Raw genomic sequence first — 16,632 nt, 5'->3', positions numbered from 1 at the left:
ATGTTCACAGTTCAGATTTAGTGCTGTAAAATGCACACCTCAGATCAGTTGTATCATGTACTGGCCTATCTACATCTATGCCGTTCACACCTCAGATCTACTGTTTTATAATGCAATGGCCTATCTATATGATGTTCACATCTCAGATCTACTGTTTTATAATGCACTGGCCTATCTAGATCTGTGCTGATCACATCTCAGATCTACTGTTTTATAATGCACTGGCCTATCTAGGTCTATGCTGTTCACACGTCAGATCTACTGTTTTATCATGCACTGGCCTATCTGGACCTATGGTGTTCATGTCTCAGATCTACTGCTTTATAATGCACTGGCCTATCTAGATCTATGCTGTACACACCTCAGATCTACTGTTTTATAATGCACTGGCCTATCTACATCTATGCTGTACACACCTCAGATCTACTGTTTTATAATTCACTGGCCTATCTGGATCTATGCTGTGTGTAATGTACTGGCATATCTGGATCAATGCTGTTCACAGCTCAGATCAGCTGAGTACAGTGTACTGGCATATCTGAATCTATGTTGTGTGGATGCTCATCATGAACATTAAAAGTAGTATGCTTTTTTTCAGATCAATGCTTACTGCAGAGCTTGAAATAATGTGATCATTACATAATGATGTTATTAATATGACCACTATTTTATATTGTAACACTATGAAAACTGGGAAAGACAGGGTATGAAATGGCAGGGTTACAATCTCTGTTTCTTATTGCATAATGAAAAGGATACATTTCTTTTTATAATTTTGATAATTGCAATCACTCCTTCAGGTTAATACTAAAAATGGTTACTTTTGTGAAAAAAATTTAAGAGAAATTGCAAGTGGAAATTTTCAACTGGCTACATTAAGAATCACAATGAGGAAACTTGCAAAATGTCATCCATATTTTCTGATTACAGTTATATACTAGTCTGTCCTACCGCCTATAAAAAACTGGTTTAATACATGACCTGTACAGTCAGTCTTATAAAATCTGATACAAATTCATAAAAATTCACACACAGAAAAAAAAATGGGAATTATAGTTGTATGTAAATTTACTGGCAATCAAATTACCGTAAATCAGTGCACACCACATCACCATGGCCTTCTCTAAATCTTTATTGGGTCCCTACCATATTCTAAGTAAATTGCACATTGGGCTTGTAAGATAAAACTTATCTAATTTGCCTGGCAAAACATTAAGCTCACTGGCAAAATGTGGCATATTCATTTTGAAGTTGCTACTAAAAATTGGTAAATCAATAATATCCAGCCCAAACCCATGTTCCATTTGAAGGTTCCTCACCGCATCATCAGCTTACTTGTGCCAGTAGCTTTAAACTTCATGCATAAAGTGAAGCACTTGACTATGAATGGGAAACATGTCTAATTATTTATGTTCTTTCTATTTCCTTAATTATAATTCATAAATTCACTTGTCATGCTTTCAGGGTAATGCATCACTGGTTCAGTGTATTGAGCATTACCATATGCTATTAGTTGTCAGTTACGCTAAGCTAAGGGATTAGCAGCTTGTTAAAGTATCCATGATGCTGTCTTTTACTGAAATGGAACAGATATCTATTTGAATCTGTTTTGTTCATAGTTGTTTTCTATTGATTCTGTTGATATACAGATTGGATGCTTTCTGTAGTTGTGATGCATCCATTGTACTATGGCATGATTTAATTTCAAAACCTAAAGCTGTTGTTTTTACTGATTGAAGTAAAGGAAACAACATAGCTTTCCAACTTTATTTCTGTTTTAAACTTCAATCAAGCACCTTGTGGACGTTCTTTTGCAGCATTCAGTAAAACAAAATTGCTCGAAGTCCCCTAATACTCTTCCTTATAGAACATGCTGAAAACATGGATAGTACATCAGCCTAAAGGTTATGGCGAAGACATACAGAGATTCCAAGAGCAGATGTGAATGTCACAGTTATTAAGAATTGTAGACCAGAATAATGCAGAAGTTATAAAGTTGTTGAAATTCTTGTTTTTGAACCCCTGTACAGCAGAATGCAAATGAGAAGCATCAGCATTGTCAACAGCATCAAAAGTATAAAGGGATATTGACACACTTCATTTGTTTTGCAAGATCAACTCAGCTGATTCATTGAGTAAGGTGGACATTAATAAAACATTTGGTCATAGGTTAACAGCAAGAACCTTGAGGAAAACATGTCTTTTAGCAAAAAAGGAATCAGAATTGAAGAAAAAGAGTTGGACATAAATTTTGTTTGAAAATGATGTAAAATCATAAACTTGTTTGGCACACATTACTGATTTACATGAAAATAATTATGAGAAAACATAATTGCTATTACTTAAATCAACCAGATCCTAATTGAAACTATCCTTATGCTTTTTGGTAATTCTTTTTAATTGCTTTAACTAAAATGTTCACTTTTTGTCTTCTTGTCCCATTAATTCCCCATTCAAATTTCTGTTCTCATTGTGTAATGCAGCCAGGTTACGGGCAATGGGATTTGCAATCTAAGATTTTTACATGGTGACTAAAATTTTCTAGTAAGTCATCAACTGGCTGCTAAAGTTGTAATGGGTTCTTGGAGCTCTGACAGTCCTGTGACAAAAAATAATCAAGTCTGTAAAAAGAAAACAAGAACTTTGAAAAACCTCTTCAACCTGCCATAAGTTGACCATGCATGCTTTCTGTTGCAGAAAATTGATATGACTTAATTACTGAGTCACACTGAAAAAGATTATCTTGTCAACATAATCTTATATTTGTGTATCCCTGAGTTTCAATTTAATGACTTTTTTAAAGCTCCTTAAGCAATATTTAGATAGTTGGCTAGTTATAGGGTACTTTTTTCTCATACTTTTTTTTGTAATGACTCTTACTGAGGGAGAGATATTCAGTTTAAGGGTAAAACAAACAAATGCACATCAATCTATAAATTGTGTGTAATTCAGGGTTGTTTGCCTTTGTAGAAATGTCCATTTTTTTATAAAGTTAAATGCTCCATAATTTCAGTTAGTCATACTTAATGCAAGGGAATTTTCTCTATCATTGTTTGCCAATTATTGGACTTACATTTCTAACTTATTTATATGTTCAGATCGTAATCTTAAACTTCAATATAGAAAATATTTTTGAAGTAAGTTTTCCAAAATGAAGATAAATACTCAAAGATGTGCTAGCCATGTTCATTATTTTGCTCCACGGGTTTAACACATTTCTAATGTTAAATTTCAAATTTATGCTTCTGACCTCACCTTGGATGAGGGAGGTTGTGGGTTCAATCCCCAGCTGAGTCATACCAAGACTTATAAAAATGGTACTAACAGCTGCCTCGCTTGGTGCTCAGCATTAAGAGGTTAGTGCTAGGACTGGTCGGCCTGGTGTCAGAATAATGTGACTGGGTGGGACATCATGCTACATGTCTGTGGCATGATGCCAAAGTGCTATACATCACTATAAACTGTCACATTGCAGACATCGTAGCGACATGACTGAAACATTGTTAAAGCTACATTACAAATCCAAATCACACACATACACACGTACATCTGACGTATAACTTCTCAGTTTTGATTCTTGGCAGTTATTACCATCAGTCACATAAGAACTCGGGGTTAACTATTTAAATGTTCTAGATTTACCTGTATGTACTATATTTCAGTTATTAGTACAAGTGACATGATAATTCAGAGTTAACTATATAATTATTCTATATTTACCCATATGCAGTGCATTTCAGTTATTAATACAAGTCACATGAGAATTCAAGGTTAACTATTTAAACGTTCTATATTTACTTTATGTACTGTGTTTGTGAAATAGCTGACCCAGATCTGCTATCACATTATGCATTCAGTTAGCAATATGGGTCGCATGAGAATTCGGAGTTGACTGTTTAAATGTTCAGTATTTACCTGTACTGTGTATTAAACTGAGACAGTTGATCCAGATATGCAGTCACATAATGCCAGTGCTGTCCAACCTTTTTGACACCATGGGCCACTGAAAAATGTTTTTCTTCAAGCCGAGGGCCACATCAGAAAACTGAAAAGCAAAGACTATATAGCTGCTACAGCTCTAGCGAGCCATTTAAAACCAGCCTGCAGGCCATGGCTTGGACAGCACTGCATAATGCATTCAGGTAGTAACATTTTATATGAGAATTCTGGACTTACTTTTCCAATGTGCTTTATTTACCTGTACATACTGTTTATTTAACTGTGAAATGTTGACCCATATCTTGCCAGCTCAGTGCTGTTAACTTTACATGATGTTTGAGCAATCACATCGATCCTGATTTTCTGGCTGCATCGAGCTACAAACACAGTTGACCCAGATCTCATGTCTTAGTATGTATTTGCAGATAATGGTCTTCACTGTGCATTCTACTGGTAATTTTAAATAAATGGCGTAGACCCTGATTTTTTAAGAACCTTTTGTTCTCACAGATCTAATATTATGCTGTTCAAAATTGTGTCCATATTATACTCTGATATTAAATATAATTCATGCAAAGGTGAAAAGTGCATTCTATTGATCTCGATGATTGTTTTAGTTGTGATGATCACTCTAAATGTGACGATGATGCTGATTCAGGAGTTCCGGACATGTATGGTCAGGGAAGTGTTTCTCCACAGCTGCATCCTTCTTGCAATGGAGGTAAGGTTGCTTTGACTACTTCTCTTCCTCTGCCTCTGTTCCTCAGTTACAGGTATCACTTTATTAAACATTTTTCTTCTTTTTTTAAAATTATTTCTGCCCCACACTGTAATACTGTATTCGGAATCCATTACTGCCGACTGCATTATGCACCTAAGTGCCATATAACATTAACACTTAAAATCTTTGTACACGTGCATGTGAAGAGAGAAGTGAGGTGAATAAATACAACACACAAAACAAAAAACTGAAAGCAGCATTTATATAAATATACAAATATTTGTCACAGAATGATATATATATACTTAAAACTGTATATAACTGCATGCATGAAAAGTAAATACTAAATCAGTATATTGTTTTCTTGAATCCATACTTGTCATATGCTTCTTAGGTCCACATTATAAGAAAATCATTCCAAAACTAGGGCACCACACTTTCATAAATATCTCGGTCCATATTCATTACTATTCTAGTTCTTGCTTACATGTAGGTCAGAGAAATTGTGATTCACAATGAAAGCATCACTATTTCCATCTGTTCATCAAATGCTTTATAACCCTTTACCCCACATAAGCACTTTCGGATGCCTCTACTGTATTCAAGTAGAAGGGCCTTTTGGCACCTTGGACTGATTTACACACAAGTGCATTTGCATAGAACACATTTAGACAACTAATGTAAACAGCAGCCATTTTGAGCCGGTTTTTGTAGTGCCACCTTCAAGGGTAATCCCCTATTAGAAACTAGAGGCATTGAGGGAAATGAGCATGACAATACATCACATGGTTGCTATTTAACTTGTAGTTGTAATCTGCTTTTTAATTTAATGATTCTCTCTTATCCAATATGGAGGATATGGACTTCATTTAGCACTTTCTTGAGTTCGGATGATTCGTATTATGAATTTGAATGCTTCAAGTCATACATAGGCTCCGATATCAGGGTATCTGTTAAATAATGAACTGGTGGATTTTAGAGGATGAGAAAGGTCAGTTACAGTTATTTATACAGCTACTCTGAACCAAGGGTGAATTAATTCTCTCAGGACTTTAAAAGATATAAATAACTCTCTGGTGAAAAATAATTATAAAGCCATAAAGATCAGATTTTGCTCATAAACCTGTCTTTAGGTAACAGTGATGTAAAAAAATTATAATAGTTCAAATTTGTGATGAACTGAACATGTACTATACTGCTCAAAATTTTAAAGGTAGGGTTGTTACCATGGAAACATCAATGCAAAATGTTCTGTTCATTGGCAAATGTATATCAATAGCCTACACTGTAAGAACCATGAAGTAAAGGGTTCATGGAGAGCAAAAGCATAATTCATGTCAACAGGTCATTAAATGTTTGTCATTGGGGATCTTCCAAGATATCCTTGATGTAAAAGTTCATTCATACAGGACTGTGCTGAATTAAAGTAATGTTACCAATTTTTACCAGTGGCATAATCAGTATGTTAATTAGGTAATGGCTACATGTTACTATTAATAGCACATTGGTAGAGTGTTGACTGGCCTACAGCCATTATAGTATATCAGTCACAGATCACATTAACTTTTTTTGCTTTCCCATTAAATCAGAAAGTGATCACATCTGGGAATCGCTGCTAAGATTGCCATGGTCACTAACATGCCATTCTACCTCTAAAACTCTGAAAGCCTCTGCCATCTTAGATTTGGTGAGATGAAATATCTGTCTTCATTTATTATCACTCATACTGCATTATTTATTCGTGCTTTGTCATACACCCTGTGTGTTGCCATTGATATTTGTTGAAAGTATAGAGTAAGTGAGGAGGCAGGTAGCACAGGAACTGCCCTTCTGATTGCCCATGCATTCAGTCTTAATCAGACTCAGTCTCAACAGAGAGATGATTGTTGGCAAAGAGATAACAGGTGTTATACGGCTTAGCAACAGTTTCAGCCTCAGTCAGATTTCAGTGGGAGAACAGGCTTCTCAGTTTGGGATGCAGTTTAGTAAAGGGTATAAGAAACAAGGTTTCTTTTTCCCCAATCCTCCTAATAAAAGAAACACCACTGACTTACCACCCTAACTGTCCCCAGACAAACTACCAATTCCAACAAAATTTTTAACACCAACCCAGGGTTGGTGACAACAACCAAAAATCAATGCCCTGATTGAAATTCCACCAGCCCCAGACTCCAATTTCCATGGCCAAAATTTCCCTTTTATTAATTATATTTGTCATACAACATTGCAGTTGCTGTACCTAAGATATGAAAAGATACAAAAACAAAATCATATATTAAAGTGACTTAAGCATTTATTTAGATCTCAGTATGTTTCATTTTGGATAACTATATACAGCTGTCCCCATTATAACATGATTCTGGATATAATGGCAATACTTCTATGAACCCAATGCCCAAAATCATACCAGTGGATAACAATAAAGGTTGAAAGAAATAAGGTAAAACTTAGTCTTATATATTCGTTTTCCTTTCAAAACACCATTATTAAGCATATTTCAACAATGTCAACTACATTATATTTTCATATATTACACTATTCTCAGTATATTGCGGTTCTGTATATATCACGTTACTCAGCAGTTTGGTACATGATGTGGTCAGTATTTATGGACCCTGACTGCTGTTATAATGAAGGAGAGCTGTATCAGCCACAAATACAGATGGTGCACTGTTGCCATGATCTAATATGTTTCCTTTGTTTTTAAACACTTAAAAGGGGGTGGGGGTCACCTGTGGGCAAGTTGTAATAAAATAGTCTTCTTGTCAGATTGGAATAATTGATTTTCCACAGTGATAATAGTTCAGAGTGTATACTTTTCTGCATTTTTCCTTGCTCTGTCGGTATTAGATTGTATGTTTTTGCTTCAGCTCATAATGAATGGATAGTACTCTGTCTTTCTTGCTATATATATATAGTCAGACCTCTCGTGTAATAGTCGCCTGAATCCAGCAGTCACCTAGTAACAATGGACATTCAGATTTTCCTCCAGCAGATTTAATCAGCAGCCACCCTTTCTTTGGCAGTCAACAGCCATGTGTTTCTTAAAAAAGCAGTTGTATGACACTGTCTGTCATTGACAGTTTGTGTATCCCTGAGTTTCAGTTTGTATATCCCTGAGTTTCAAAAGCAGTTGTATCACCCTGTCTGTGATTGATAATGGGGCATCGGCAGTGACCACTCAGAGTTTGTAAATTAAACTTTTTTGTTTTTTGATGAACAAGGCGTGGTATATATATATATATATATTGCATGAATTGATAGCTACAGGAAGCTTCTTTTCATTCCCAAATCATCAAAGGTCTCATAAAAGTGTACTGTCTTTTGAGTTTGAGCAACTGCTTAACCCATCATTTGTCATAGGTAACGTTTGGATGTAAATTAAAAGAACTACTAAAAATTTATCAAAACTTCGATACATGTGACAGTGATAGGAGAATCAGTGATGATGTAATGTACATGAGGGGCTAGACAGGTTACAATAGTCTTGTGTGGAACTTTTTATTTTATTATTTTGTACTTTTTTTCTGTTAAATAGCTACACTAAATTCATGTATATTGATAGGATGCCACTGTTGCTAATAATAATACATGCAAAGAATGATGCTACTACTACTACTAATCCTAATGCATAGTACATGCATTTGTCATGAAGCAAGTTTAAGATCTGAACCTGCCTTCATAGGTCACCTGTCTACAAAGGCCACAGGTTTGAGTATATATTTTTCTAAGTATTTATGTGACAAAACAGAGAATGTAATTATAAGAGATCATCAGTGTGTGTGTTTGTGTGTGTAATAGTGCATAGAATTAAGAATGCTGGGTTTCTAAAAATATTTTATGAAGAATTAGCCAATCAAGATTATGTTCTTTTCAAAAATCGCATACTATCACATAGATAAGTACACTTGTACAACATATAAATGTAGTCCCATCAGGATTATCATGCAATTCCAAACCTAGTTCATGCATTTGCCATGTTATTGCATTGTCAGTCATTATTATCTTAAACTGAGGGCCTTAATTACAGTCACACTGTTCCATAGTCACAGGGCTCCCTTCACTGTGTTTGGGCCATTGCCAAGATTCATGCATTTACAACTTTGCTTTTGACCCCCAATTTGTGTCAGTATTTAAATGTACTCAACTATTATGCCCATATACTTCATACCCACTTCCTAGGGTGCATTTATGGAGTATCGGCTGATGTTTGTTATCATAGCATTCCTCAGGATCAGACTTATCGAGTTTTGGTTATCAGTGTCCCTATATACCTCGTATCAACCCCTTGCGGCTCCACAAACAGGTGTCAGATACTCTTCACAACCCTACAAACTCTCCCAAGTCTCTCTTCCTGAGGTATTCCTATAGAAAAAATTCAGTGCTAGGCCGGTGCAGCGTGCTGTGACAGGATTTGCCCCTGTTATGCCAAAGATTATTTTATGTGTACAATAAAGTGTCTATTGAACCTATGTATTGTGTGTTATTTAAATACAGTTGTACAACATGCAAAGGTAGTCCCTGTCTGCATCTTCACAAGAATCATTTGAGGAATGACTTACTGTAAGTTCTATTAGAATTGTGAATAGCTTAATAATGTTTATACTAATTTTATTATGAATACTTCCATTGTACATGTTTAGCTGGTCATTCTGACATCTTGACGTGTTTGAAGACAAGTCATGGATACTTAAATATATGTAATGATTTATCTCCATTGAAAACCAGTTGAGTGCGTCTGACTTTTAGAATACTGTTTTTTCTTCTTCCAGTCATTTATATAAATTACAGACATAAATTACAATTAGATAATTAGATAACAGGTAGATAAATGTAATTTTTCTTAAATGACTTACCTACAAGAATTTCTTGATAATTTGCCTTAAAAGCAGGCTCTTTTTTATGGTACAGAGACTTAAGATTAGCTTAGTGACAGTCCTAATTGGTGTCCATGTCTTAGTCTCAACAGTAAACATACTACAGTACTTGTTAAGTGTAATTAATCAGCAGCAGGTGTCAGGAAATGTATTCCAGGAGTTTTGTTATAATGGTATTCCAGGAGTTTTGTTATAATGGTTGCTTTCTACTAAAGAAGGTACTGTCTGACAGGATGTGGAAGCATCCCCTCTCATCTGCTGGGGTGGTCTAGTCACTCCCAATCCCTTAGTCAAATGAGGATCCAGGCATTTCAAAATTCCTTTGTTACAAAGTTTAATTGGTTTAGCATTTGATTTCTGTGGTATGCCTGACAAAATTAGGTTACTTATAACATTATCACCTGTTGCAACAAAATCGGATGAATAGTGGCAACTGGTGAAATAGCACAGGTGCCAGGTAACTAAAGCATGATAATCACACATCATTCATAACCCTTTAATAACCGAGTCCTCATAAAGGTGGCAGGAAACAAAGACATGATAATCACACCTCATTCATAAATTAGTACTTTAGAATCATGGGTTGTTGTTTCAGTGTAATTAAAGCATGAAAAGAAATGAATTTCTTTTGTACTTTTTTTACTTCAATTTAGAAATATCATTTAACTATCATTCTATACTTCTATGTTGACTAATTGAGTACAGCTCAAAGTAAATCTCTCATGCTCATTTTTTATTCTGACTGTTCTGAAAATGGTTGAACATTTTGTTACCCTGATTCAGAAGTTATGTTGATAAGAAAATCCTCAAGAACTGAAAACCAGGCTAGATGTCTTTGTACGCTTCAGATCATTGAGCAGGAGACAAGACGAGGAGTTACTGCCATTTAAACTCATCCTATTTTACTTCCTTTAAAAGTCAGTCACAACATAATTACATGTATGCCACACTTGCAGAAGGGTCGTTTTGATTTTCTCACATCTGTTACTATTTCTGACCCATCTAGCTGTTGGCATGATCATAAAGAAACTGCTCAACTTAGAAAAATTCAATTTGTTTGGCATATTTCTCTGCATATGTGGATGACCTGGTTAAATTGTTGTACCATTTGAACAATTATTTTATTTTTACAATCTTTTTGCACTTTATTTACCTAGACTTTTTAAGTAAATCGAAGTTCTTAGAATCTAATTGACCTAGACAATTGTAATTTTTGCAGGCATATTTAGAAGCATGTATAGCTGACCCAGTTTGATTTTTGTGCCAGTTCATGGCATCTGAAGGTTTTGTAACTTTAAAAGTTTTTTGTTGCAATGTAGGCGTAGTCAGTATAACGTTGTCATTGTAAATCATCCGAGGGGAAATAGCTCTGCATTCACAACTTTCTGCACAAATCGGCAAACAAAAAAACATGTGAATGGTAATTTGTTCTGAAAAGGTCTTTATTCTCTAGTTTCAGAAACCTTCCTAAAGTCCCTTGAAAAGTCCCAGGATTTGGGGGATCAGATCCCAGAATGGGAAGCAAGGGTCAATCGTGAGGTCCAGCCTGAGGAGTAAGTGCCATTGTTTTTTTTAGTGATATATTCTCCGTATACATTAATTTTATTCATATTTTGGGAGTATGCAAATAATTATTTGGTAAAAATAATTACTATCATCATTTTTGGCTCTGTTTGAGAACAGAAGAGCGTATCAGATCATTCAGTCCACCATCATCCATCCGTTGATCGGTCAATCCATCCATCTGTAGGCACAAGTTTTGTTATTGCTGCTTCTCTAAAGTACTTGGAGGATTGCTATGAAATTTTCCACACACATTAGTTCCATGGTCAAGATGGTCTTAAATGAAAATTGTGCTGTTCGGACGTCCAGTACGGGTGGCCATCTTGAAAATCATGTTAACACTAATCTTTTATGAAATGATTGTCATAGAGTTTTTACAAAAGACTTATTATGATTGTCACGTTGCCTGCCCACGATTATGCAAGTCAAGAACAAAGGAATTGGTTAGAAGCCATGTATACATGTTAGACCCTGCGGCTATAGTGGTCCTGTTCGTGATTGTTACGTGAGCACAGCTTTGTTGGGTGTCAAAAATCACATGTGGATGTTGAAAGTTTTGTTCAAGAACAAAGGACCCTTACTGGCATTGTAAATCTCACCACATTGACAGACGGCCAGAGCATTGTCTGCAAAGTTGAACAGAACAGGGTAGAATTGATATTCAATCAGAATTGAAAGAGGGTGTGGTCACCATTTCAACCTGAATTTGACAGTACTTTAGACTAGAAACCCCAGTAAACATCGTGCTGAGAATTTGAAGCAATAACTCTGGGAAGCCACTCGTGAATTGGCAGGAAATCATAGGAAATTTTAAGGAAAGATAAAATTTCATAAAGGAAGCTTTTAGGGGACAGACTTCCGATGTGGTTTAGTCCTGAATCTCTAGGAGAGAGACAGAATAGAGACTAGTGGAGAAGTCGATTGTGAATCGAAGGCTAGTCTTAGAGCAGAATCAAGAAGGAGGAGGAAAAGGAGTCAAGGAGGAGAAATTGGAGAAGGAGCAGTCAAGGAGAAGGAGTTAGGAGGGAAGTTGGAAGGAGAGAAGGAACCTATGGGATAGGAGAGATACAGATGAGTAGAAACCAGAGACAGGTGGAAAAGTGATCTCACACTATAAATCACAGGCTGCAATAGGCTATCACTTGGTCGAGAGGAAGAAGATTGATTGGGAAATTATTATCATTTAAATATTGAATTGTATTTAATTGTTTTTCCTTTGAATTTCACCTTTGTGTTCTCAATAATTTAACTGTCAGCATTGGTGGCTGGGGGATCAGAGCTTTACCACTCTCTATCACTAATTTCACTTCCTACAAAATCGAGCCTGGGTGGGACTTCCATAGTAAATTAAATAATATATTGGGAGCACCCCACCCCAACCCTACCAAACACGACAATGATGTGGTACCTAAATGAAAGTGGTGCCACACACGTATCAAGTATAAATGATGTACCAAAGCCACCCTTTTAATTATCTTGTTATTGCTACTCCTCCAGAATATCAACATGGGTTTTTTACTGAAAGACTTCTTATGATGTCTAAGTGGTCCTCTGTGGAAATGGTGACGCTCAGACATTTAGTATGGTCACTACAATCTTTTCTTTTCCTGAATGAATGGTCATCTCAGCATGGGATTTTCAGTGAAAGAGTTTTTATCATGTCTAGTTGGTCATAGATGAAAAGTGCCAATCTGACCTCCAACATGGCAACCACAGTCACCATCTTGAAAACAATATTATCACTACTTCTAGATGGCTGGACATATCTGCCTTGTGCTTTCACCAGAAGACTTCTTATCATGTTTAGTTGGTCTTAAATGGAAATGGTGATAATCTGATATATAGTATTTCCACAATTACAGCCGTCATGAAAATCTTGTTATTGTTACTTCTCCAAAACTGAAGGTAATGTCTGCATGGGGTTTTCATCACAAGAATTTTTATAATGTTGGTACAGAATTAAATGGTGCTGATTTGATGGTCACCATGGTCACCATATCATCTTGAAAATCTTGTCACTGCTACTTGTAAATAGAACATCATTTTCATCAGAAGAATTTTTATTGTGTCTAGTTGGTTCTGAATGAAAATAATGCAAACTCAGTATGGCCACCATGGTGGTGGTGGCCATCTTTAAAATATCGTTATCTCTGCTCCCAAATGGATGCTTATATTAATATGGGATCTTCACCAGAAGACTTATTATGAAACATAGTTTGTCGAAAATAACAATGGTATCTACCATACATACATACATTATGGCTGCCACAACTGCTGTCCAGAAAAGCTTGCTGTCACTTCTTTCCTTGAATGAATGGTCATATTGACATGGAGTTTTCACCAAATGACTGCCAATGCTGTTTGCTTGGTCCTAAATGAAAATGGCTTCAATCTGACATCCAATATGTCCACTGCAGATAATTTAAAAATCATGTTATCACTGAAGAATAAAAGAGATGGTTTAACAATCAGCATTTAAAAGGAAATAATGGTCTTCTCTTGAATTCCTCAAAATTATTTTCACCCAATGGAGCATCAGTCCCTTTGAGGGACTCTTGTTATCTGAGTCTCAAGACAAATGTTTGCGGTTTCATAAAAAGCATACTGTGGTCATTGCACACAAAAAATTGATTTTCATTGTCTTAAGATTCATGAAACGTTAGAGGGTACTAATGCTAATAGATAATATGGTATCTTCTGAATGTTTAGAAAAATTTTCAGAATTAAAATAAGACAAACAATTAAAATTTATTTTTAGAAATCTGAACCAAATATATTTATATTGTTGAATATGCAATGCACATTCAAAACCTTTGCCAGTCAGTTCCTATTCTTTGCATCTGATAACAACCCAGCTGATGACCTATCACTGATAATTGTAATACTTTATATCCTGGATTTTTCTTAAGACCACATCTGCACGAAGTAAGTAATAGCAGTCACTTTTCCATTGTTATCAGCAACAGTTACATTATGATTTTTATTAAAAGTTTTCTTTTGCATGGGCTTTATATGCATTTCTTGGCATGCTAATCTCAATAAAACATTGTTTTTTAGTTAGTTGAAAGAAAAAAAACTTGAATATATTGTCTTTTGGTCTTGTAATAGCAACCCCAGTCTCACACGGACAAGATGACAGTTTACCTGGAAATCTGATGAAACTGTTGACCAAGTGTAGAATTTTCATTGCAGCATCAATACATGTTATCTGATTGCAATACATTTTATATATTGTGAAAGCTAATAAAATTATAATGGGCATGTTTTCTTTTTATATTTGACACTATATTAATGGAATTATTACTTTGTAATCACCAAAAGTAACAGATTTCATGCGTCATTGAAAATAAGCACTGATCATGCCATGGTCACGTGACCCCTCTCTTCTATGTTACAAAATGTGGGTTATTAAAACTTCATGAATATTCATGAAATTTTCAATCAAATCAGAGGAGATGAAAACAGTTCTGTAAGTGGCTGTAGCACGTTCCTATGATATTCCAACACAAAGAAATAATGTTTATAAACCAACAGCAACAAGCATTGAATTTGTAAAACATTTGAATCTCCATGTGCTAACATTGTCTGCCATATTTGAATTTTCTAACAGCTGATAATGATGTTAACTTTTCCACAAATAATGTTCCAAAACTAAACTTATTATTAATATCATACAAATTGGTATGCCAGAAGAACATGCTAAGATGATTTCTTTAATAGTTTTTTATCATATTAAAGCTTGTTGTATGGTTTACACAGTATACAGTCGCAAAATGAACACGCAAAGCGTAGATTTTTGTCTACTATAAATAGGTTCAAGTTGTTGATGCTGTAAATATCTGAACTGACAAAACGGTCATCGGTTTTAAAATATGTTCATCCTTGTATTCATTATGTTATTGCATTTGTTTAAATTTTGTAATGGGTCATTGATGAAATAATGATAAGAAATCGCATCACTATCAGACAGATGCAAAGTTTTGGTATAACAATTTTTATTTTTTTTACTTTGACAAGCGTAGCAAAGTAACTACATGCACACTTAAAGTAGGTTCTTAAATTCCCAATGTATTGATATCATTTGATATGATCAGTAATGTTTTCAAAATACAAAACAAAAAAGAAACAGGTATATGATATTGAAACGTTAGTTATAAGTGAAAGATGGCAGCAATCCCTGATCCATTCTACAAGGAGCTAAATATAACATCACAGGATTAGAAGATGAAACCAACTTGAATCCTATTCATGAAATCAGGTCTTGCAGCATTGTTTCAATGACAATTCTGATTAAACATTGCATTTTGTTTTGTTTTCAAAGTTGTTTTACATACATATGAACTATTGCTAATGTGATATATATGTATTAAGTTAAATGTCATAAAAGTTGTGTCAGTGTTTATTTGCTTTTTATTTATACATGAAAATAATGAAGTTGGACGACAGATTTAATGAGAGCAATGAATTCAACAGGAAAAATGCAATCAGACTCAAATTTCCGAATAAAATCTCAACAAGAAAGAAAGTTATAACATTTTTTATGGAAAGAACATTTTACTTCAGTTCCATGACTGCTAGATACCCGGTAATCTGAATACATTTTTATAAAACACAAATTCTAGAAATTTTTAAATATTTTGGAACTTAAAAGTTGCATAACTTTTTTTCTAATAGAGATATTTTAAAAAATTAAACTGTTTTGGAATGCTGTTAAACCGATTCTATATGAAGAAATCAAGTATTTGCAGTTATTTCAATATTGGAAAAATTACTTGGGTTGCTATTTGTAATACTTAGCTCAGAAATGATGTTAAATCCAGCGTCATTACAAATGGCTTTGATTGTGACTATTCAGATTTACATTGGTTGATTAATAATAACATTTCATACATGGACATGTTTAAATTTCTTCACAGGCATCATAATCTAACAGTACAGAAACAACTGGTTTTAATTTTGACCATTGATTTTTGTTGTCACCAACACTGAGACATAATAGGTGATAAAGGTATGGTAGGTTAGGTGTTACGGGTACAGTTATCTTTTGATAATGCTAATCATATTTATAATTTATTACCGCTCTCGTGGTTTAGTGGTTAGAGGTAGGGTTTCGATCCCTGGCTGAGTCATAACAAAGACTTACAAAAATGGTACTAACAGTTTCCTTTATGAAACCTCAGAAAAAGAAACCAGAATATTTTTTACCCATGCACTCAACAAAATGGATGAGTATGATGTGGCCTTTAAAAGGACTTGAAAAACTCGTAGAGGCAGCTGCCCATCCAGTCTGCTTGAAGATACAAAAGCCATATTTAAGTGTTTTCAAGAGAAACTCTATTTCAGTGATATTGGTAAAGAAGGATTTGATGCCAATAACACTGTTTCATGATATTGCTAAAATAAGATTTGATGCCAAGACTTCTGTTTGCATGATATTGCTAAAATAAGATTTGATGCCAAGACTTCTGTTTGCATGATATTGCTAAAATAAGATTTGATGCCAAGACTTCTGTTTGCATGATATTGCTAAAA

General features: G+C 34.8%; 1 protein-coding gene across 7 annotated transcripts in view; it reads left to right on the top strand.

The window, feature by feature from the left end:
- The window catches only part of LOC149775392 (uncharacterized), a 213,690-nt gene that overhangs the window by 173,542 nt on the left and 23,516 nt on the right, over nt 1-16,632 (top strand). For all 7 annotated transcript variants that reach the window (XM_089943911.1, XM_089943908.1, XM_089943912.1 and 4 more), the window contains 2 exons: nt 4,557-4,660; nt 10,991-11,090. In XM_089943911.1, coding sequence (XP_089800037.1) covers nt 4,557-4,660; nt 10,991-11,090 — 204 coding nt within the window. The remainder of the gene's footprint in view (nt 1-4,556; nt 4,661-10,990; nt 11,091-16,632) is intronic.

Source organism: Sinohyriopsis cumingii, chromosome 19 (genome assembly GCF_028554795.1).
Source record: "Sinohyriopsis cumingii isolate HCF-2022 chromosome 19, ASM2855479v2, whole genome shotgun sequence".
Classification (NCBI taxonomy): domain Eukaryota; kingdom Metazoa; phylum Mollusca; class Bivalvia; order Unionida; family Unionidae; genus Sinohyriopsis; species Sinohyriopsis cumingii.
Note: the sequence above shows the minus strand (reverse complement) of the source record. Positions and strands in the feature narration are given on the sequence as shown.